Source organism: Crocuta crocuta, unplaced genomic scaffold (assembly GCF_008692635.1).
Source record: "Crocuta crocuta isolate KB4526 unplaced genomic scaffold, BGI_CrCroc_1.0 scaffold322, whole genome shotgun sequence".
NCBI lineage: Eukaryota > Metazoa > Chordata > Mammalia > Carnivora > Hyaenidae > Crocuta > Crocuta crocuta.
In genome coordinates, this window is record NW_027532592.1 from 4,538,730 (window position 1) to 4,561,461 (window position 22,732).

The window sequence follows — 22,732 nt, forward strand, 5'->3', positions numbered from 1 at the left end:
GCCCCGGACAGACTGGGATGGGCCCTGCACGAACTGGGGCAGGAATAGCTGGGCACCTTCTGAAGCCTCTTCCTCCCCTCCATGGAGTCCAAAAATCCCTGCAGAGCCTGGGAACCCCGCGGGTGCCCTTGAGTGCACCATTCAGCTGCTCTGAGACTTCGTGGGTTTTGACTTGGGCACGTCTTAACACGCCACCCCTTCTGAATGTTCCTCCCTGGTTCGAAGGTTTGTTGTGTAACATGGAGGTAGGTGAGAGGCCCATAGATAAAGTGACCTTTTCAGAGTGTGATTGGAGTCATTTTGTTACTGTAGGTGCCAAACTATGGGTTTTTAAAACCTATTTAGAAACAGAATAGTGAGGGGCATGGGGGGGGCTCCCTGGGTTCAGCATCCGACTCTTGGCTTCGGCTCAGGTCACGATCTCACAGTTCAACTATGCTGACAGCTCAGAGACTACTTAGGATTCTCTTCCTCCCTCTCTCTGCCCCTCTCTCTCTGCTTCTCTTTGTGTCTCTGCTTCTCTCTCTCTGCTCTTGCTCCTCTCATACATTCTAAAAATAAAAAAAAAGCAGAATAGCCTATTGTAGGGATTTTTTTTAGCACTTTGTGCATATGAGCCACCTGTGAGATGTCCTGGTCATCAAGGATAATGATTATCCAGAATTGTTCTAACTACTGGTTACTGTAGACATTTGGATTTTGTTAAAAAGATTTATACGCAAACATTGGATTCTAGGGGAAAAGGTTTGAATCAAGGTTGACCTTGAGCCCACTATGCCCCACCCGTCCCAGTATGCAGTTTCCCCCAACTAGTGTAGACGGTTCACATCTGCTTTTGCTGCCCCTCCCCCTCCCCCACGTCCCTTGGTCATCAAGTCAAAATGATTCGTCCTCTCAGGGATGGAGAGACCGCGGCTTGTGACCGTGTCATGCCTTTCTCTCTAACATCTGTTACCCTTGTCCTGGGGGAGCCATCTCCTTGCTTGGGTTCCAGTGACACCGGAGCACCTGTGCTTGTTTGCAAGTGGGCACGGGGGCCCCCTGCACCGCCGTGGGGGGGGCGGGGTTACACCGCCTTTTCCAAGAAACAACATCTTCGTCCTTGAGCATTTGCGGAGTGGAGTACAGGCCACCTGTCTCCTCCCCCTCCAGTTCTCCAGCACTGTCTCCTCCCCACCAGCTCTCTAGCATGGCGTGCCTCTGCTGAACGCTTGGCTGGGTGTGCCAGGCACTCACTGTGGGCTCTTAGGGTGAGTCTTGGTGGATTTTCCATATTTTAAGTCTGGCTTATTAACAATCGAAGGCCTGAGTAGCTTACTGTTATATTTGGAGCATAGTCAGACTTTGCATAGACCGCAGTGGTGGCATTTTAAGACTGGAAGGTTTCCTCTGTGTGTATCTAAGATCGTGTTTATTATTTTCTTAATTCTGCGTCCCCTGCCCTGAAGCAGCCGTTTGTTGTTACAAAATGGTTGAAAGGGAGGGAAGTGAAGAAGCCAGATCTTTCCAGCCCTGATGTTCACTGGCCGTGTGCCTTGTTTCCTGATCTGTAAAGCGGGATAATGGGTTCTCGTGAGGAGTCGGTGAATGGTCATTACGTGTCGGCCTGGAGAACTGTGGGCTGTGCTCCTGCCCGTCTGTGGGGTTTGCTGCACCCATTAGATGGGGAACCCAAAGACCAGTGCTCAGCCCAGCAGCAGAGCGGCCAGCGCACCATCACGCGTCACATCCTCCGCTCCAGCTGTGGTGTCCTGTGTCACCCACACGTGACACAGTTCAGTTCTTCGCACTCTGTTATTTGGCCATGGTCATTAAGCTGTGTGTTATGATTTACATCCGTGCCTGGAAATGTTACGCGTCCCTAAAATGTGCCAAGTGTATGTTTGTAAAGCCCCTTGCACCCCCCCCCGATCCCCTCTTCCCTCGTCTCTGTGCTGAGCCCAGGGTCCTAACTTCGCTCCTGTCTGCTGCAGGGCAAAAGGACGAACCTGCGTAAAACTGGCTCAGACAGGATCGCCCACAGCATGAGGGTGAAGTTCAACCCCCTCGCACTGCTCCTGGACTCCTCTCTGGAGGGGGAGTTTGACCTTGTGCAGAGGATTATCTATGAGGTATGGTTTGATGATAACGACCTTGTGTCCTGTTTCCGGTCTCTAATCTGAGGGCTGCTATAGAGGAAATGCATCTTTAACCCGTGGGGGCGGCGGTGAGGTGTGGACGAGGGGCTGTGAGCACACCCCGGGACAGGCTGGGCCGGTGGAAGGTGTGACATGAGATTTGGGTCCCTCCGGAGTCGTTTCTCCGGGAGGTTGTCACCCTCTTGTATAGCCGTGCCCTCACGAGGCCGGACCAGACCGTGCAGGGTGTACAGCCGAGCCTGCGTGGAACCAGATTGCGCGGGGTTAAATTGCAGGTGTGTCCCTACTTCTCAGAAGCCTGCTATTGAAAATATTTTTAGTTGACCTGTTTTCCTTTCCGTGGTAAATGGCACCTTGTCCTTAGACACTAATTTGTGGTGGGGAGTCGGAAGGTAAGTAAACCTCAGTGACTGTGAGGGTGGAGTCTCTGGCCCCTCTTCCTGGGTAAGAGCCTTTTTATAGCGAGCGCCTGCTTACTGCTGCTCTCCCGCTGGCCTCGCTTCCAGACTCACTCTTGGTAGAGTTTTCTTGGCCCCTGGAGGTTTTAATTATGATGGGGAAAAAATAACCACCAGAGGCTGTTTCTCTTCTCTTGACCCGGGAGAGCTGGCTGACAGTGATCTGAACGGTGAGTGATAGTCACCCTTCTCGATGATGCAGGTTGAAGACCCAAGCCTGCCCAACGACGAGGGCATCACTGCCCTTCACAATGCCGTGTGCGCGGGCCACACCGAAATCGTGAAGTTCCTGGTGCAGTTCGGTGTGAATGTAAATGCCGCAGACAGCGACGGATGGTAAGGTCCTCACTGACCCCGCCCCAGCTGCAGGTGTTCCCGCACCGGCCATGAGTGTGTGCTTCTGCCTGCCACTTGTGGCCAGACTCCCCTCTCGTTCCCATTCTGGGCACACGGAGTGTTGAAGTTTAGTACTTAAGTAATAAAAGTGAGAAGTGTCACAGAGCCGCCTGCAGCTAGCAGACCTGAATGATTTGAGAGATGCTGATTGAAGCAAGGTCCCTTCACCCCGAAACCTCTGTCATGTATTGATGTCCACTGCACGTCTGCACGAGGGGGTCCTAGTTTGTAGCCCTTCCCAAATACACGTGACCATGGACTCCAAATTTCACTGAGCATTTTGTGAAGTGGTTTACGTGGGTAGAGCCCGGGAGGCACTATTGTAGGTGATGAGTGTCCGTCATACGGTAGCAGATCGTGTCACATGGCGACGCTCAGGTCCTGATGAGGGGCTGTCGGTCCTGGTAGCACTCATAGAACAGAGAAAAGTTCTTTCTTTTTTTTGGAAAATGAAAGTTTTAATTTGCAATATGTACTTTTCTGGAAGACTTTGTTTTTTTCTGTACAGGGTTGTTATTTATTTATTTTTAATATTTTTATTTATTTCTAGAGAGAGAGAGAGAGACAGCGTGAGCAGGGGAGGGTCAGAGAAAGAGGGAGATACAGACTCTGAAATGGGCTCCAGGCTCCAAGCTGGCAGTCAGCACAGAGCCTGACGTGGGGCCCGAACCCACGAACTGCGAGATCATGACCTAAGCGAAAGTCGGACGCTTAACCGACTAAGCCACCCAGGCGCCCCTGTACAGGGTTTTTAAAAAGCTGAAGTCACACTAAGATCTTTATGTGGATATTTTTATAGCCTATTTTTCTGTTAACGTGGTAAGTGGCTGTACAAGGACATGGGGACCTGGGCACAGGTGTAGGTCACGGGCACGCACATGCGCGTGCGCGCACACACACACAGCAGCCCCACACTGCCGTGTCCTCGTGTGGGGTCACTCTCCCTCTTGTTCGTCACTGAGCTCGTTCCCCAGCTGTTGGTTACAGAGCATTTCAGTTGCAGTGTTTAAAAATTACATATGTAAAAGCACCGTGTATGCTTGTGGAAGATGTGTGAAAAAGGGACAGGAGATAAATAAACCATCCGTACCCCATGAGGCAGAGGTCAACACCACGAGTTTTAAGTATATTCCCTTCAAGCTTACGTATGCATATATGTTTCAACCTCATTCTTTGATTTAACTTTACAACGTAAGCAAAACAAATTTTTTAAGTAATCTCTATTCCCAATGTGGGGCTCGACCTCACGACCTGAGATCAAGAGTCACATGTTCCTCTGAGTCAGCTGGCCACTCCCAAAACAAATTCTTAATGTGTCATAGTGTCTTTGTTTCCCTTTTATTAGGAGTTTATATATAATTCTTCATTTTTAAAATGACGCACTTAACAAATTATGTAGTAGTAGCACACTGCGAGCGATTGTGTCCGGGGCTGCGGGATGGGAATACGTTGTTTCTGGAGACTGTGACCTCAGGAGGCCTGAAGAGAGGGGAGGGAGGAGACGGCGATGCACTTCGGCGCCACGTCTGCATTTTCCAGTCCACGTCTGAGCTGGGCCATGGCACTGGGTCCTCTTCCTCCTTCATTAGTCTCGGTCACCTAATGCACACTGCAAAGATCCAAGGTGCTGGAGGGGCTCTCCGTAGGGTGTCCATAACTCCCTGATCTGGTCTACATTGAACTAACCAGGGCTTTTCTTCTTTTCACAATTAAAATTCAATTTGGATTTTAAAAGCTGTTTAGTAAAGGTAGTTTTCCACGTGCAGCCTAATTTCTTCAGAAGCGGTGACAATAAAGGAACACGTAAAGTCCCGTGTTTCGAGTGCAGGCCTACAACGCGAAGGCGGCCGTGCCCTCCAGTCCGGTGCAACCGGGTGTGGAGTTTGGCACTAACTAGGCAGGTGTTCCAGAACACGGACCTGGGCACATCTGACCCTGTTGTAGGTTATTTCACGAGTCTCCCATCCTTCGCTTATGTCCTTGATTCCCCCCGCCCTCCGCACCACCTCACACGCACCCAGCATGGCCCACACACAACGTGTTCCTTTGTGGCCATCAGTGTTTGTGTGTTCACATGTCTGTGTGTAGCTGATACTGTTTTTAAGTTTATTTGAGAGACGGAATGCAAGAGGGAGGGAGGGGCACAAGGGGAGAGAGGCTCCCAAGCAGGCTCCACGCGGTCAGCACAGAGCCCGACATGGGGCTTGATCCCATGAACCACGAGATCATGACGTGAGCTGAAATCGAGTCAGACACTCGACCAACTGAGGCCCCCAGGCGCCCCACGTTTAACTGATTTTTGAAAACGCATGTAAGTGGGTCTGGGAGAAAGGCCCAGAGCACCGACCCCTATGGGGTCGTGTGCACGGAAGGCACCCCAGCCCCGTTTGCCGCATGTCCCCGCAGGACACCGCTGCACTGCGCCGCCTCCTGCAACAACGTGCAGGTGTGTAAGTTCCTGGTGGAGTCCGGAGCCGCCGTGTTTGCCACCACCTACAGCGACATGCAGACCGCGGCCGACAAGTGCGAGGAGATGGAGGAGGGCTACACGCAGTGCTCGCAGTTCCTCTATGGTGCGTGCTTGCCCCATCCCGCACGGGCCTCGCTGCCTCAGTTTGCCCGCAGTCGTTGGGGTGTGGTTTGCCAAGTGATTTTAGCGCCTGGGAAGGCATCCGTGTGTCCTCCACAGACCTGGCTGTCAGGCATAGGGCAGCCCTGTAGGCAGGGTGAGCGCGGCCTTTGTGCACGTGCCCCCGAGCGCGCCGCGGCCCTGCCCCTGCATGTGACCCCAAGGGGCCTCTCCTGAGACCCGGGCAACGGGGTCCCAGGGAAGGGAGGTTCCGGGCCTGGGGAGGGTGAGCTGGGGGTGGTGTCTGTCAGGCATCGGGCCCTGACCTGCTGTCTCTCTCGCGGTTTCAGGAGTGCAGGAGAAGATGGGCATCATGAACAGAGGGGTCCTGTACGCACTGTGGGACTACGAGCCTCAGCACAGTGACGAGCTGCCCCTGCGGGAGGGTGACTGCATGGCGGTGCTGCGCCGGGAGGACGAGGAGGAGACCGAGTGGTGGTGGGCGCGCCTGCAGGACCGGGAAGGCTACGTGCCGCGCAACTTGCTGGGGGTGAGTGTGCCTGTGCGGCGATCCTTCCCGTTGGGGCGGTGGCGGGTTTGCGCATTGAGCTACATTCTCCACGTTGCGAGCCTCTAAGGTCCGGGTCCCGTGCCCTGAGAGGTCCTGTGCTCCTCGTGGGATGCGGGGCTGGCCTGGGGCGGGCACCGCGGACTGGAGCCGGGTGCTGGGGCAGGAGGGGTAACGGAGGGCGAGGACAGAGTGTGAAGGTAGAAGAGCCTGGCCATGGAGGGGACGGGCAGCAGCGTGGCTCCCACGGCGGCCCCCTCCACCCCTGCATGCTGCCAGGGTGACCTGGGTGAGGCCAGAGGGACTGGAGGGCACCACCTCCTGAGACTGTGGGGCGTCTGATGGGCAGCAAGGGGGACAGGTTTCTACAGGTTTTTCATCACGTCGGAGCCACGCAGTCTGAGTGACACGGAGCCGGGGCTGTGCGTGTGAGCGCTGCCCCAGTGTCACTCTGCCGAGCGACCCTGGTGTTGGGAGCTAGCTGCCTGGATTCCAACCCTTCTTGGCCGTGCCTCTGTCTCACGTGCCATGTGGATGACCATGTGGGTCCTGACTGCTGCCCCCTGGTCACAGTGTCATTAAGTAAACCTTCAGGCCTGGACCGTAATCACGCATGTGATCCTGGTGTAAATTACAGAGGACTGTTGAAAGTTAAAGTAAACTCGGCCTTGGAGCCCTTTATTGTTTTAGATCTTTATGGTTTTCCTTTTTTTGAGACACAGAGCATGAGCAGGGGAGGGGCAGAGAGACAGGAAGTCACTGGATCCAAAGTAGGCTTCAGGCTCTGAGCTGTCACCACAGAGCCTGATGTGGAGCTGTAACTCACTAATGGTGAGGTCATGACCTGAGCCCCCCAGGTGCCCTGGCCATGGAGCCCTTTATTTATTTATTAAAAATTTTCTTTTTTTAATTTTTAAAATTTATTTCTGAGAGAGAGAGAGAGACAGCATGAGCAGGGGAGGGTCAGAGAGAGAGGGAGACACAGAATCAGAAGCAGGCTCCAGGCTCTGAGCTGTCAGCACAGAGTCCGACGTGGGGCTCGAACCCATGAACCGTGAAGTCATGACCTGAGCCAAAGTCAGATGCCCAACCGACTTAGTCCCCCAGGTACCCCCCGTGGAGCCCTTTAAATGAGCTTTCCAGCAACCAGACCAGAGCTCCGTCCAGATCGAGTCCCTGTTGCCGCCTCCCTGCCGACCCTGAGCGGCAAATAAGTTTGACCTTTTGAAGTTTCCTGCTTCTGAAAACCTCTTAGAATTAATTACTTGTTTGAATCTTGCGTTGTGATTGTCTAAGAGGTCCTGTGACTCCTGAACGGGTGGCACCCCTGCCCCAAAGGCCGCCAGCCTGGGTGCTCGGGCCCTGGGAGGTGCTCGTGGTCGGAGATGGTCGTGTTCCTCCCAGCCTCTGGAGGTCTCTCCAGGGTAAAAGTGGCCTCCAAGTAACGTCTCTTGGTTTTCTTTGAGTTAAAAAAAAAAAAATGGAAATCACAGAAATGCTGAGTTTTTAATCAGTGGTTCAAGTTTGAGTCTAGAAAATTGTATTGGTCAGTTGTTTCCTCAGAAAAACAATCTTGTGTGTGATATGGATCCCGTTTCAGTTTTGGCTGCAAGTCTGACTCCACTGTCCTTCAGTGAAGCCTTTCTTCCCTTTGTGCAGGAGGCAGAGAGGCGGGGGGCGGCGGCCGAGGGCTGGTTTGCTGCGCCAGCCGGGTTGCTGGTTGGACTGGCTCTCGGCCTCGGGGCCGCGGGCCTCCTCTTCTCCTCCCCAGCTCTTGTTCTGGAAAACACAGTCACGAAAACCCCCAGACAAAACCTCCACTTGTCCTCCCTGAAATCGGTAGACTTGTGGTCCGCGGCGTTCCGTCGCTCACAGTATTCTGTCGCGGAGTTGGGGCCGTTGTGAGTGAGGCTAAAGGAGACCCCAACCTCTCCCGTCCCCTCGGGAAGCCGCAGGCCACGTGGGTGAGGCTGGTGCTCCGCGCCCCCCCGTGACTTGGCGGGGGAGTTGCTGAATGTGAATCTGGTGTCCTGGGCGGCGCTGGTGTCTCACGTGGCAGAGAGTCCTTTTCTTCCTTCCTTTCTGTGATACCAGCCCCACGTCCTGGAGGTTGTGTCTCCCCGGCATGAAAATGGGTTCTCCGCTCTCTTGCAGCTGTACCCGAGGATTAAGCCCAGACAGAGGAGCTTGGCCTGAAACTGCAGTTTTCGTTTCTGAAGAATTATTCTCTTATGAGTAAGAAGTGACGTGGTTGTTTTTGGCAAACATTTCACAAGACTTTGCTGACAACGTCACTTGAAAGCAACGTGGAATGTTCTGGAGGGAGATGAAGGATTGGAGTTGGCTCTCCGAATGGGACGCTCGGCGTGATGAGCTGGCTGTTCTGTGCTGGGGAAGTGTGTGCCACAGAGCAGAGGACAGACGGACAGTGATGTCCCTTTTGGCTCAAGACAGAAGTAGGGCTGCTCTGTGGGCTCTGTGTCCCGCTGGCTTGGTATTTGTCAGCGTGTCCCTTGCACCTGCCTCACCGGGAAGGACCAGAGCCGTGGGGACAGAGGGGCCGTCCCTGCAGAACCACGAGTGGGCAGGTGTGGGCGGTCCTTCGTGGTAGGAGTTTGTAGCATCTTCGGGGTCACACATGTGAAAAGCACTGGCCCTGAGCTGCGGCACAGGTCACTAGATGTAGCATCTGGTTTTTAGGGGGAGTTTGAATCTATATTTATTGTTTTTTGTATTCTGGAAATTGGAGACTTGCTATATACTTACCCATGAAATTTGTCAAGATCATAGCTGACTTTAAAAACAATTGTAATGAAATTAAACTTTTTGAATCCAAGCTTTTTACTGGTTTTCGCTTTTTTGTCATTAAAAGCCTTGTCGAAGCTCCCAGGCCATTGGGAGAGTTGCGGTTTCTTTCCCAGCCACGTGGCCACATGTGAGGAGCGATCTTCTTACAGAGAGCTGGGCTTTGACATTGGGGGTTCTGTGGTGGCCCTGACCGGGAGCCACAGGGACAGTGGGTGGCTCCGTCCCCAAGCCTCTGCAGGAGAGTCTCGTGGTGGGGACAGTGGGTGGCCCTGTCCCAAGCCTCTGCGAGAGGAAGGGCCTTGTGTTGTGGGGACAGTGGGTGGCCCCATCCCTGAGTCTCTGCAAGAGGAAGGGCCTTGTGTCGTTGCGGCGTCTGCACGAATTTGTTGGACAAAAACTTAGGTAGACAGAGTCTGTGTTGTTTGTAACACATTACCCAGCTCGTGAGTTGTTCTGGAGCCCACAGCTTGTGCAGCAGGTCACTAAGCAGGAGCCACACGGGCACGACCGGCCACCCGTGTTCCCAGCACGTTCGTGAGTAGCTCTGTGCCAGCAGGAAAGGGGGGGAAGAGCACCCCACCGCACCCTGCAGGGTAACGGAGAAGGTGACCTCGAGGGCTGGACCCCAGAGGACACCCCTGCTGCTGCCCCCCACCCCGGCCTGGTGGGGTTCAGGAGGGCGGCTCACGTGAGGTCACCAGGTCGAGCCCCCGCCCCCACCCCCAGGCATTCGCGTCCTCAGAGGAGGGAAGGATCAGGGCCCTCCCCTCTCCACGGGGGTGGCCGCACGCACTGCACGAAGGGTCCTGCACCCTGGCCTCGGACCCCCTAGCTCCCAGAGCTCTGAGAGGAGTGGGTATGGGATGAACCTCCAGCAGGTGCTGAGGTGAGGGACGGTGTAGGTCACTGACCTTGGACAGGGTGGCTGCCTGGGCTGCCGCTGAGCCCGGCTGCGACGACGGGGGGTGGGGGGGCGCCAGTCCTGGAGCTGCAGGGTTGTGGCCCCTCCCACGGGGTGAGCGGGGGAACCCTGCTACAGGACAGTTTTAAGTGATCTCCACACCCAGCGTGGGGCTCAGGCTCATGACCCGACATCACCGACTGAGCCTGCGCCCAGGACGAGTGATTTTAAGCTGCTAAAGCAACAGGAAGCTAGTGTGATGCCTGGTCTGGTGGTTCCTGACCGGTGGACACCGTGACCCTGCCCTGACCTAGCTGTGCCCTCCCCAGTGTGGCCTGTGCAAGCAGGGGCCAGTGAACCGTGGTCATCGTTGTGGCCTCCGTCCTAAACCTACGACGTGTTTTTGTTCTCTTTTGGTGTTTACTTATTTACTTCTTATCCGAGATCCGCCTGGGAACATTTGCAGGTACAGAGAAGGATCTGGGGTCTGGGTTTGGGGTGGGGGGAGCAGCGCAGACGGTTCCAGTCTGGCTGTGGTGGCTGTCGTGCTGTGGGTGCATGGCCACCACGGGAGGGACCCTGGGTCTGACACGGTGACCCCGTGAGGCGTCTTCACAGCCTCAGTTTAGATTTTTGCAGAAGAGGGAGCAGGGCAGCTGGGCGGTGGGCCCTAAGAGGGGCTTTTCACGGGGGGGGGGCATGTGGAGGAGGGGCAGAGGGCAGAGGCCACCGCGTCAAAGGGACAGAAAATCCAGAAGATCCCACCAGTCCTCCTTCATAGGTCTGGGCCAGGAGGGATGCGGTGGTCACAGGACAGGTTACACGAGGGGCAGGACCCTGGCCGAAGGGTTGGGAGGAGAGGGGAGGGGAGAGGTGCTGCTGGCCCTGGGAGGAGGGCTCCAGGGCTTGTCCCGGGAGCCGGGACACCTGCGCGCAAAGAGCTGCCCGGAGCTGTGTGCCCCCGGCGTGTGGGCCCAGCACGTGCACTACGCTCACCGCACAGCCGGGTCCTCGCGCTGGGACCCCTTCCCCCACCAGGTCAGAAGGCGGAGGGCGTTTGCGGTACCTTCTCCCTTCTCCCTGGGACCCGGGTTCTGTCATTCCTCCCAGCCGTCCTGTTCTCCATGGGCCCAGCCAAGCGGAGCACAGCCCTTCGCAGTTTTGTGCCTCTGTCGTTCCCTCTGCTGTGACTGAATGAGCTGTAGAGCGAGGCAGGTGGGGAGGCGGGGTGGCCCTGCAGGGGAGGCGCGGGCAGAGCCCCCAGCACAGACGGGGTTTGCGGGCCTCCGCCACCTGGGACCGCGCCTCCCCTCCCCTTCCCATGTGCGCCGCCTCTTCGGGCCGCGCTGGGAGCTGCACCTGCTGTCCTGTCCTGTCCCACACCTCCCGTGCCAGCCCGTCACACACCTCTTCCGCAGGCCTGTGACTCACATGCCTGTCCTGTCGGCCTCTCGTCCCCACCCCCGAGGGACCCGCCTGGGCCTCCGTGGCAGAGACCCAAGGCGGCAGGGGAGCACCACACCTACTTCGCGGCCACTTGAGAACCTCTGAATTGGATTAAGAGGCTGTGTGGCTCCGGAGAAAGGAGGGTAGACAAGCCGCCTTTTCCTCGCAAGAGGGGAGGTGAGGGGTCACCTTGTTGGAGCTAGAACGGCGGACACGGGGACGCGCGCAGCCCGCCGCGGGGCCCCGTGGAAGGACGGCACGCACACCGCACGCTTGGGTCATTCTTTATTAACAGCACATTTGGCGGGAATTAAGGCAACGAGGCGGTGGGTGTGTAACGCGGCTGGTGTCTCCCCAGGGCGAGGCAGGGCGCCAGCGCTCCCCGCACACGCGCTGCGACCACTGGGCCCCAAACGGCATCTTGTCCTTTCCCTCATCGGCTCGGAAACCAGGCACCTGCTCGTGTGCGCACTTCCGTTAGCGGCCCGAGAGCCGCGTGGCTTCATCTTCTGTGGCCGGACATCGGGGTTTGGGTTGAGACGCACGGGTCACCAGGCGGATTTACACAGAACCCGGTGCTCGTGTAGCCACGGCCCCACCTGTCACTCCGCTGCTTCCTGTTTTCCGTTCACTCCAGGAATGCGCGCTGCTGTCTGGCAGATGCCACAGCTGCATTTTTAAACCTGAATTCTCTTCAAATGTTCCCGGCGAGGCCCTCGTGTCCCTGGAGAGTGACTGCGTGTTTATTCAGCTGTTAAAAATACCCCCGCATCTCCCAGACTGAATACTGTATAAACAGGGAAGTGTGTAAAAGTAAACCGGAAAACTTTTACAGATTTAAGGTTCCCTCCGAGCTCTCCCAGGAGTAAGGGACTGACTTGCATGTAACATCAGGATACACAGGGATTTTACTGTGAAATGGGAACTCGGAAGGTTCCGCCATCTCAGAAAGCATCTTTATTTTCAGCTCCAATCATTGGTTAAGTAAATGTTGCCAGAATTTCAAGGTCCAGATAAGTTTCTCTGTGGAGGCTTCGTCCTCGGTTGACTGTCTTCAGGCAGATCAGTGACGACTTCAAAGGACCGAAAAGCAGAGCCACTGTGAGGAGGAAAGCAGCGGTCAGCTCAGAGACCCTGAGGGGAGCACGCAGTCCGCAGGCCCACCCGGAGCAGAGGGGGATCGTGCACAGAGCCCGGCCCGGCCCGGGTGGCCTGACGACCTGGCTCGAAGCCCGACGTCCATGAGACAGAATGGACCGCATGACTGGCGTTCCTGCCCTCCCCCCCCCCCCCCCAAGGTAGGGCAGACATTATTAGTTTGGGACGCGGCTGTCCCTGAAGGCAGTGCTTTCAGCCTCGGTCTGTGTTGGGGTCAAGTGCGGGCTCAGGCTCAGACTCTGCTCCGGTCGGTCTGGGACCTGGGCCCTTGGCTTCTGCAAAGCTGCCCGTGGGGCATCGTGCAGCCAGGGCTGTGCTGTTGCTCTATAGACTGGGGCCTCGGGGCAGGATACTTCTGGCCCCTGCAGTTCTAGAAGCATTTGTACAACTAAAATGTATTTTCAGTGGCTGAAGTTCCTTTATGACGCATGCTAGCAGGTGCACTGATATTTCATTCTACCTTCCCCCAGGGTTCCAGGAAAGGAGTCCCCAGTCCCTTACACCCGTCCCCTTGTCATGCCTCTGGCTGGTACATGGGACTTTGTCATTCCCATGTGGCACCGGCCCTCGCTAGCCTACGCTGCTCCAAGCTCAGTTCCCCCGACAGCAAACATGAGCCCATGACACGGAGGGCGTGCCCTTCTTCCTGGAGGGGAGAATGTTCTGGCACCCGGATGACCAGAGAACATTTTGCACTTTGCTGCTCACAGACTGAACGCCCTCCCCACTGGGACCGCGGGTCCTCTGTGTCTTGCTGGGGCTCCAGACCAGGAGCTCAGAAATCTCTGTGGCAAGTGGATGCATTTTTTATCATAGTTTTAAATGGGGAGGAGGCAGGAAAAGGTAATTTGCCCAGAAAGAACGACAGATCTTCCCCCAAGCCCACTTGCATTTCGCACAGAAGGGTTTTGTTACGTGAGTGGTCTCCTGTGTGTGGGAATCAACGGTTCATTTTTCCCTCTCATCGTTTTCCCGCATGTGCTCAGGGCAAGGCATGTGGGAGGAGGGGCCGGGAGTGTCTCCTGGGACCCCAGGGTCCACCAGGGGGGTCAGGAAGGGTCAAGTTCACGGTGGGACCTCACAGCCGTTCACAGGCCCGCCTCCCACGGGCCACAGAATTTGCCAGGTGGAGCTTTCCATAAAAAGCCAACTAGCCCCAGGTCCCTGTCCCCCAGGTGACAGCTCTCCGTCCCCCAGTGTGAGCAGCCGACTTACAGAAATGAGGTTGAGCTCGATGGTCCCAGTGTTCTCAGGGTCCAGCTGCTTAAATATTCCTGCGGGGGAAGGAGGGCCGCGTCAGCACACTCCTCGCTCGGTCAGCAGCCCTCCCCTCCGTCCCTCCCCGAGAAGGGTCTGCACTGTCAACTGCACGTGCACGCCCCGTCCTGGCGGCCTCGCCTGCATGGACCCCAAAACTGGGACGGACCCTTTCCCAAACAGCCACTTACTGAACAGCGTCTCCAGTCGAACCAGACACCGAACGAAGTTATCGAAGTCGATGATGAGCTCGTCATCCGCAAAGCGCGCGACGATGACCTGGTGGAGCTGACAGGGCAGCTTGAAGCCTGAAGGTGGAGGACAAAGGCGCGGCCTCAGTGTGCGTGGCAGACGGAGCCTGCGCCACGGACCCACGGATGGATGTGGCCCTCACATCGCCACTGTCCACGGCCCCTGGTGCTCTCCTGGGGGCCGGCCGTCCTCGCTCCCGACTCCAACCGCTCTCCCGGCCTTATCTGTCCCCACTGGCTGCCGCGAGGCTTCTCTTTCCCGTCCCCGTGGCCCATCCTTGTCCCTGTGGCCTGTTCTATCCCCACCCCTATCCTGGGGGCCCATCCCCATTCCTGTGGCCCGGGCTTCCTCTCCCGTCTGTTTGGCTCTCAATCCCCCTGGAGACTAGACTCTTCCTGGATGCACGTGGCAGAGACCATCTGCCCTAAACCACCGGGGAGTCCCGCTCCCCCAGCCGCAGGATTTCCCAGGGGCCACGGCTGCCCAAAATCAGGGCCGTGTTTCCTGTCTTCCGTGGCGCACCAAGGACTCGTGACTCAGCCCTGCCAGTATCGTGTGCCCGACAGGCGGGGAGCCCGTCTCTCCCTCCCTCTGCCCACCGGCTGTCAGAAGGCAGCTGTGGCCGCCCGCCCTAGTCCACAAGGCCGGGCAGCAGGGGGCAGCGGAGACCCTTGTGTCAGCCCCACACCTGGCGGGAGCCGGCAGCCTGTCTGCCAAGAACCGGCTCTGCCCGCTCGCCCTGCCAGGCTTCTCGGAGGAAACGGAGATTCCGGAAGGTATGGCAGGCAGAGCATTTTAACCAGGGAGCTTTTTACAAGGGAATGGAAAGGAGGTGCCTGTACCGAACCAGCACCTGCTTTGTCTCATGGTCACCGACCTCCAGACCGTGCAGAGCACGCATCCCACCTAAGGACGGAGCACGTGCTCACGCATCCCACGCCGGGACGGAGCACGCGGGGAAGGGATGGAACGGAGCGGAGAAATAGTCCCAGATGTTACCTGCTTCTTCTAGTGCCTTCCGCATCTCATAGGAGTTCATGGTGCCGGACCGGTCCACGTCGATTTCCCGGTAAATTTTCTGGAACAAGCAAAATAGTTACAAGAACCATGACCGAAAGCGAGGCAGGCGGCAAGTTAGCTCGCGCAGTGTGTTTCCAGCTGCGCCTTGACTGGCCTTGGAAGACTCACCTAATTCCCCACTCCCGCACCCAGGCGCTCATCCTTGCTATTCACCTGTTGGCCAGCCCGTTCTGTGGGTCAAGTCCCCACCCTTGGGATGCCCCCCTCCCCACCTCGTAAAGGGCTGTACGCGCACTGCATGTCCCCGATACAGCCCTGCACCCCCAGAGGCCCCGGGACGCTCACCTGGTACTTCTGAATCTTTGTCCAGAGAACGTAGAACTCCTTCAGCCCCAGCTTGCCACTGCCATCTGACTGCCCTCTGTTAAGGGAAAGCTCTGCCATGGGGCTGTGCGGGCGCCCTGGCACCTGGCCTGTCCCCTCCACCCGATGGCGTGACTCCCACAGCGCATTTATGCCCTCCTGCAGGACCGGGCCTGCCTCTGAGGACTGTCAGAGGGCCCAGAAGGAGGCCTCTGGCGACCCTGACCCTTGCTGGTTGGCTTGGAGGTGTGGGGGAGGGGGCGGCCCTGGGGAGAATGAGCTGTCACATGACCAGCAGAGCCCCCTGCTGAGTTCTGCAGTGTCTCTAAGGGCTTCTGTAGGGTAGCCACAAGGCGGGTGCTGTGAGCCCACGAGAGAAAACTTCGGGCAGCATAGACCATCCAAATCCTAGACTTGTCCCGGAGGCTGTGGCCCAGGAAGGAGCTGCCCACGTGGGTGGGGCCCCGTGCCTGCAGATGGAGAAAACCCACAACCAGATCTGCGTCAGAAACAGGATGGTCTGCGGGGTATTTTCTATGGCTGCTCAGGCACAGCTGAGCGGGCACCTCCCGCGAGAGGAGGCCCTCTGTCCCCCCTCATCTGCAGCTTCTCCCCTTCGGGGCCCCTGACCAGGAAGGGTGCAGTGTCAAAGCCCCTGGGGTGGGGGTCTCAAACACCCTGTCTGGGCCCTGCTGCATGGAAGGATACATCCAGCATGTCCACCATGATCTTGCAGGTCTCGATGCTGAAGCCATCCGACTTGATGTCCTGGCCTATAAGACAAAATACAAGTGACAGTCACATCCCGTAGAGCCGTGCTGTCCCCAGGATCCCCCCTGAGGAAGCGCTCATCTATCCTTCCAGTGCCACAGCAGGCTGGTAGCTGCTGGAGGGGACGGGAGGAGGGACATATGCCTGTGATGTGCCACTGAGCCCACGTCCCGCCCACCAGAACCTGTCCAGAGTGGCTGTGGCTGGTGGGCTGCAGGGAACGCTTGTCACAATAGAGGAGTCTGGTCCCCCCACCCCCCCAACTCCATGAGGGATCCCTCCCTCTCTTGTCCTGTCCTTGTAAAGGCTGCAACGTAACCTCAGAGCCCCCTGGGCACGGACCCCTCCCTAGCCGGGGCCGGGGTCGGCGGGCAGCTGGGGGCAGGGAAGCCAAGTCCCGGCGCAGCCTGGCTCTTCCCGCCTGCGTCTGCGTGGGAACAAGGAGGCTTTGATGGCCACACGCCTCAGCAGCCCTGTGACCTCACTCACGCCTGGCAGCCTCCAGGGCAGACACAGTCTTGTCCGTGCCTGGCCTGCCAGGGAGGAACTGGCTATGAGGGACCGGGGCTGGTGCCCTCTGCACACTGGCGGTGGCCGGGCGGCCAGCCCAGGCTCCTCTCTGGCCACGTGGGAATTTGTTTCTATGGTGTGGTTAGGCCGCCGCTGCCGGTACCAGGGCAGCTGCTCAGGACACGGCGACGCCCAGGCTCATGGGGGTCTGACCTCGCACAGACCCTCTCAGGGACAGCTGTGTCCTTGAGGGCCCTGTGGCTCTTGTGATAATTAGAGGAGGAAATGTGTCCCCAGGCTGGCCTGCCCTGTTTCTGCCTCGGACACCGTTACAGGTGCTCCAGCCCCTCTGGGCCTCACCCCTTCTTCCAGGAGCCCGCCAGCGGCCTCTGAGACCTCGGGTCCCAGGCCGGGCTCATTGGCTCAAGGGAACCAATGTCTCTACGGGAAAAGCCAGTCACACGAGGCACCTGACATGCAGGCTAGGGAGACACTTCGTGCACCATTCCATGGTTTCGGACGGTCCGTTTGTCCTTCCACCTTGGTTGCTTAGTGAGGGGTCATCACTCCATTGATGACTCTGCTATCCGGGGTTCAGGCTGCGGCCGGGCCGGCTCAGCCCCCCGACCAGCGCTCCATCCGAGCAGCCACCACATGGCGGGCAGGTTCTGCGCCAGGCAGCTTCTCAGAGCACCTTGTTGGACGCTGCCCGTGCTCCTGGGTTAGGTGGTGATGCACCCGCTTTGCAGGTGCAGCAAGAGAGCCTGAGGGCCTCCACGCCCAGGCTCCCAGCAAGAGCCACAGCAACGGTCTCGAACTGGGAACCCTGACCCTGTCTGACCCGGGCACATAGACCCTGCTCTGCCCCTTTCCTCTGTGGTAGTGACGGCTGGCAGCATTTACACGGGGCTGGGGAGGGGGCCGGGGCCCGCCAGGTCACTTACGTTTGGCCAACACCCTCCTCAGGATGGTCTGCAGCTCGAAGGCTGAGATCTCCGCATCCTGTGGACACGAAGCAGAGCGTGATTACTGCCCGGGGCTGCAGGACGCCGGAGGCTCCACCCATGCCAGGTGCACTGGGCGGGGCCTGTGATGGGCGTGCCCAACACCCTCCTCCCCAAGGCTGCCTGTGGTCCACACACCTGCTCCAGGAGGACTGCAGGCCCCCTGGACACAGTCGAGAACCCTCCACTCCACCCACCCGTGTGGCCCCACTTGATGCCCTTCTCACCCCAGCCCTCCGCCTGGTGCCCCCTCCTCCCCTTTGAAACCCTGGGTCTGGCTCCTGGCAAAGCTGGTGAGGGCCCAGCTGTCTCCCTGCGGTGCTGCCTCTGGGGCCCGGATACCCAGGGCGGGTCTGGTGCCCTACGCACGCACACGTGTTGGTGGACAAGGAACAGGGGACGAACCCCCAGGGGTAAGACCACCGTGGGCCACAGTCCCTTCCCCTGGGGGTGGGGACAGGTCCCACGTGTGGCGGACCAGTGGGAACAGGTGTCTGTGATGGGGGCCAGGTGACAGGGTCACCCCCACACGTGTTTGGACTGGCTGAGCAGACAGAGGGCTGGACGGCAGGAGTAACACCTGAATAAACTGTGCCTTGAGCCGCCTGCATTCTTGGGACCTGCGACCCTTCTGTCCCCCCAAATGTCTCTGTGGAAATCAGGGGAGGGGCTTGAGCCCCAGTCCTATCTGGAGACAGAGGACAGGAAACAGCCAGAACCCTAAGGCCAGAGGGATGCGAAGCAGAACCCGCATGCACACCCACCTCGCCTGCCAGCTGTGCAAACAGCCTCCTGAAGCCATCGTCAATGTCGTCCTCACTGGCGTCGTTCTGGAAGGGGGCACACGGGAGTGGGTCAGAGCCAGGAGGCGCCTCCCCCCGCCTCTGGGCCGTCTCACGCAGGCTTGACTGAGGACCCACGAGGGATGGCAAGTCTGAGGGAAGGGTCAGCAGATCCTCATGGAGGCGTCTCCTCTAGCTCTCAACTAGGACACCCTTCCTGATCTATACTAGTGGGGATCCAGAAGCAGAGTCCAGCCAGAGTATTCTAGAAGGACTTCGACAGTGGCCCCCTGGACTATTCGCTCTCTCCCTGGGGACAAGGGACAGTGGAAGGGCCTTCTGTCATGTTGGCTGTGGATTTGTGGTGGTCCGGCCTCCCCTGGGACCCCCAGGCAGTCGGGAACCTCAGAAATCTCGTCACCCAGCGTTTTCATTTTACAGAGAGGAAGCTGAGGCCCAGGAAGGATGGAGATGAGAAGCCTGTGGTCCGGTGCTAGGGGGTCAAGGGCAGTGCACTGGCTGTTGCAGGTGCAGGAGTGACCCTAGTTTCAATCTCCAGGTAGGAGGTCCTGGGACCCCTAGCGATTAGGGGTGGCTCCTCTGGCCCCTGGGCCATTGGGGACAGAGCGGGTGGGTCCGGGGGTCATACAAACCTCGTCAAGGTCAGCCTCGATCTCATCGTCGACCACCCTGGAAACAGAGAGACTGTGTTACTGGAAGGGGGTGGGGTCGGGAGCACGTGGTGCCAAAACCGAGGCCGACATGCATGTGTGACAGGGCGCTGAGGGGCGGGCGAGGCCGCTGGGACCCCACAGCCCTGCATGGCCGAAGCAGAGGCTAGCAGGGAATTTCTTGCTCCTTGAGAAGTGGGCGAGGGGACAGCAGACCCCAGGCCCCCACTCTCTGCTTCCGCAGCAATCTCAGTCCTGTAAGCCTTTCACACCCGGGATTGTGCAAGATCCCCACGGCCTACTTGTTCTGCTCAGAGGCCGGGGTGTGCTGCTCGCTGAAGCTGGGGTGGCGTCCAGCGCTGTGTGCAAGGCTGGGTCCTTCCTGGGCCCAGGGACCCTCCACCGGTCCACCGAGGGTCCCGGCTGCTGTGCCTGTGTCTGGCCCGAGCTGGCCCATCGGACAGTGTCCTGGACCTGATGGGAGCCCGTGGCATGAGGCAGACATGACACAGCACGTGCCGTGTGCCCTGCTTCCCATGCATTTGAAGCCCCGTGTCCTTCAGTGAATCTCCATGTGCTTAAGCCGCCGAGGCTGTGTCTCCTGCAATCAGGTGCCCGACCCAACAGATGCGGTTGAGGCAGTGGCCAACAGGGCAGAAGCCATTGAGAACCCAGGACGTCAGACAGGACAAGGGTCTCCAGACCGCTGGCCAGTGACCACTGAGGCTGTCACTCACACCCAGCAACTGCCGGCTGGGAAGCGTGGCCCGGCCTCTCCCTGTGAGTTGACGGGGTTCAGCCCCCCTAACACGTATCATTACAACGAACACGACAGCTTGATCTTTCAGAGACACAGCCGTCAAAGTAGATTCTGTGCCTGGCTCTACAGCCGCCCTTTCTAACCGCAAATATCCCAAGTGGCTCATTTCTTTGCTCCCCTGAGTGGAATGCTGAGGCCCTTTCAGCCACCAGGGGCCCAGCCACGCCCTGGAAGAGGGCGGGTGTCACACGCAGAGTAGACGCTGGGAGGGCCGGCGCCCGGGGTGGGGGTACAGGCGGGGGCGCCAGGGCGAGAGCACCTACTGGTAGTCGGCTTTCTTCTCGGAAAAGACCCGGACGCAGAAGTCCCCGTCCTTGTTGGGCTCGAAGGTGGACGGCACCAGGATGTACTCCCCGGGCGGCAGCTTGAACCGGTTGAGCACCTCGCGCAGATTGATGAAGGTGTCGGACCGCTCCCTTGCTCGGTGCGTCAGGAAGAAGTTTCTGCTGAGGTGGATGTTGGTCTGTCCGGTCATCTGGTGGACAAACAGAAACCAGTGGGAGCAGACGGCAGAAAGAGCCTGGGATCCGCGTCATTTTCACTCTTGGAGATGGCGACAACCCAAACTCTCCACCGAAAGAACAAATGTCCACAGGGGAGGCTTAGGACACGTGCAGCGGGGGCCCTGCGTGCGGCCGGGTCTGCAGAGACGTCCCGTCTGCACACAGAGTGACTTGGATGCGAGTGCCCCGCAGGACTCGGTCCAGTGCTGTGTGGGGTGTGACATGTGGACTGGGGTAGGGACAGGGCCGGGCTGGGAAGGCAGGCTGGTCGGGCCGACCGCAGCGGGGCAGGAGCTCACAGGCCGTATCCGGGAAGCCCAGCTTGCCACGGACGGTACTGTCTGGCCTGACAGCCTGGACCACTGCTGTGCAGGGGGAGGTGCAGAGTGCCCCGCGTGGTCACTGGCAGAGCTGTGGCCTATGGACCCACATGGCCGCTGAGCTTCCCAGCAGACCCGCTAATGCCAGCCGCAGGCCTGCTACGCGCTCTCACGCCAGTCACCTCATCCCTGTGGTCCCTCCAGGTGGAAAGCTTATCAGTTTTATTAAAAAAAAAACTGAGAGGGGAGCCTGGGGGGCTCCATCGGTTAAGCGTCCAACTTCAGCTCAAGTCATGCTCTCACGGTTAGGGAGTTTGAACCCCATGTCGGGCTCTGTGCTGACAGCTCAGAGCCTTGAACCTGCTCTGGATTCTCTGTCCCCCTCTCTCTGTGCCCCCTCCCCTGCTTGCACTCTTTCTCTCTTTCAAAAATAAATAAGAAGACATTTAAAAAATTAAAATAAGAAAAAGAAACTGAAGTCCAGAGAGGACGCACAAGTTGTCTGAGGTCACACGGCCTGCAAGTGGCAGAGTTGGGAATGGGCCCCTGTGCTCCCACATCATCTTATATCACAGTCGTGGGGCTCGCCTTTCCCTTCAGGCTTGTTTCACGGGAACTGCAGGACTTCACGAAGAGCCTCCTGCATCCCAGACCACACGTCGCCCACCCACACTGGCCCGTCCCCCCGGGGACCCCCCGGAGACCTGGCCCCGAGCTCAGCCCAGCAGGACCTGGGACCTGAGCAACCTCTCTAGGGTGCACCCTGCCCCCAGCCCCGCCCAGGCCTCCCAGGACCCCACGGCCAGCAGGGCCTTGTACTTGCTGATGAACATGAGCCAGCATCGGCCAGACGTACCTCCTCTGGCACCTGCAAGCACAAAGAAGAACACACCTCAGGTTCCTGGGAAGCCGCGTGGGGTCACCCCCCAGGACGGGCTGTGGCCCCCCGTCCCCTGCAGCCACGTGGGGTCACCCCTGGGATGACTGCAGGCCTTCCCGCCTGCAGCTCTGGCAATGTGAACTACGTCAGCACAGCACAGCAATTATTTTCCAAGGGGCCCCAACTGTTCCCACACGGAGGACAAACCTCGTGACCCAGCAGCAACGTGGGGGAGCCCTTAGCGCCATTGCTAATTTATGGAGCATAAAACCAGGGCACGGAGCCGTGAAGCATCTGGTTGAAGTCTCCCGCCCCCAACTTGCAGGAGAGGGTGCTGAAGCTGGTGGCCGCTGGGCCGGGAGACAGCAGGCGTCACACCCAGCCTGTGTGTCCTTGGGCAAGTCACCTCCCTGCCTCAGTTTCCTGGTCTCTGAAAGGGGACCAAGTAATTCCCCCCCCTCCCCCCCGCCCCCCGGTTCCCAGCTCTGGAGCCCAGGACCGACTTTGCACACCTATGAGGTGGGGGATTGGCTCTGGGTCACAGTCCCTTTTGCACTTTCCCTGGGGTCACTTTGTCCCAGATCGGAAGTCCTCAGCTCCGGTTACAGAGACTGAGGGGCTTCGAGTTCATGTGCACTTTTGCAGTGAGGGCAGGTGACCTACGCTACTCGGGGAGTGGACGGGCGGGGGTGCCGTCCCGGGGACCATGTAGCCAACGTCTGCCCTCTGCCAGCTGCGCGCTCCCCTCCCCACGGCAGCGGTTTCAGTGAATGTGGGGTCCACCCCTCAGCTGACTGGCTCTGGGCTGTGCTGTAGGGAAGGGTGGGGCGGGCGCCCCTCCCCCTGTGGCTGAGCCTGGCTTTGCTCGAACTGGGTTGGAATGAAGCCCACCCTGGCTGGCAGCACAGAGCGTGGGATCTGGTCCTGAGCTGGTCCCAGTCAGATGCTGGAGCACTTCCTGCCCTCTGGGTGTCCCCAGTGCAGACTCTGTCCCCTGTGGGTTGGTGGGCCAGGGGGAGCACCAGGCCTGGGGAGGGGGTGTCTCAGAAGAGGCGGGAGGCCCCTAAAAAGAGTGGACTCTCTGGGAAGCAGCTGTGGGCCCCAGCAAGTGCTCGGCACCTCTGGGGACACGGACCC

At 58.5% G+C, this 22,732-nt stretch overlaps 2 protein-coding genes across 2 annotated transcripts in view; one reads left to right on the top strand and one right to left on the bottom strand.

Moving 5' to 3' along the window:
• TP53BP2 (tumor protein p53 binding protein 2) overlaps nucleotides 1-8,965 on the top strand; it is a 46,353-nt gene extending 37,388 nt beyond the window's left edge. Inside the window, exons 14-18 of the mRNA XM_077779846.1 lie at nucleotides 1,974-2,111; nucleotides 2,799-2,932; nucleotides 5,399-5,565; nucleotides 5,912-6,111; nucleotides 8,284-8,965. Coding sequence (XP_077635972.1) covers nucleotides 1,974-2,111; nucleotides 2,799-2,932; nucleotides 5,399-5,565; nucleotides 5,912-6,111; nucleotides 8,284-8,325 — 681 coding nt within the window. The 3' untranslated portion in view covers nucleotides 8,326-8,965. The remainder of the gene's footprint in view (nucleotides 1-1,973; nucleotides 2,112-2,798; nucleotides 2,933-5,398; nucleotides 5,566-5,911; nucleotides 6,112-8,283) is intronic.
• Nucleotides 8,966-11,552: 2,587 nt separating this feature from the next.
• CAPN2 (calpain 2) overlaps nucleotides 11,553-22,732 on the bottom strand; it is a 37,136-nt gene continuing 25,956 nt past the window's right edge. The window contains exons 11-21 of the mRNA XM_077779857.1: nucleotides 21,572-21,583; nucleotides 20,156-20,367; nucleotides 19,055-19,091; nucleotides 18,384-18,449; nucleotides 17,560-17,617; nucleotides 16,043-16,107; nucleotides 15,317-15,385; nucleotides 14,951-15,029; nucleotides 13,891-14,007; nucleotides 13,658-13,716; nucleotides 11,553-12,383 (exon numbers count right to left, since the gene is read on the bottom strand). Coding sequence (XP_077635983.1) covers nucleotides 12,360-12,383; nucleotides 13,658-13,716; nucleotides 13,891-14,007; nucleotides 14,951-15,029; nucleotides 15,317-15,385; nucleotides 16,043-16,107; nucleotides 17,560-17,617; nucleotides 18,384-18,449; nucleotides 19,055-19,091; nucleotides 20,156-20,367; nucleotides 21,572-21,583 — 798 coding nt within the window. The 3' untranslated portion in view covers nucleotides 11,553-12,359. The remainder of the gene's footprint in view (nucleotides 12,384-13,657; nucleotides 13,717-13,890; nucleotides 14,008-14,950; nucleotides 15,030-15,316; nucleotides 15,386-16,042; nucleotides 16,108-17,559; nucleotides 17,618-18,383; nucleotides 18,450-19,054; nucleotides 19,092-20,155; nucleotides 20,368-21,571; nucleotides 21,584-22,732) is intronic.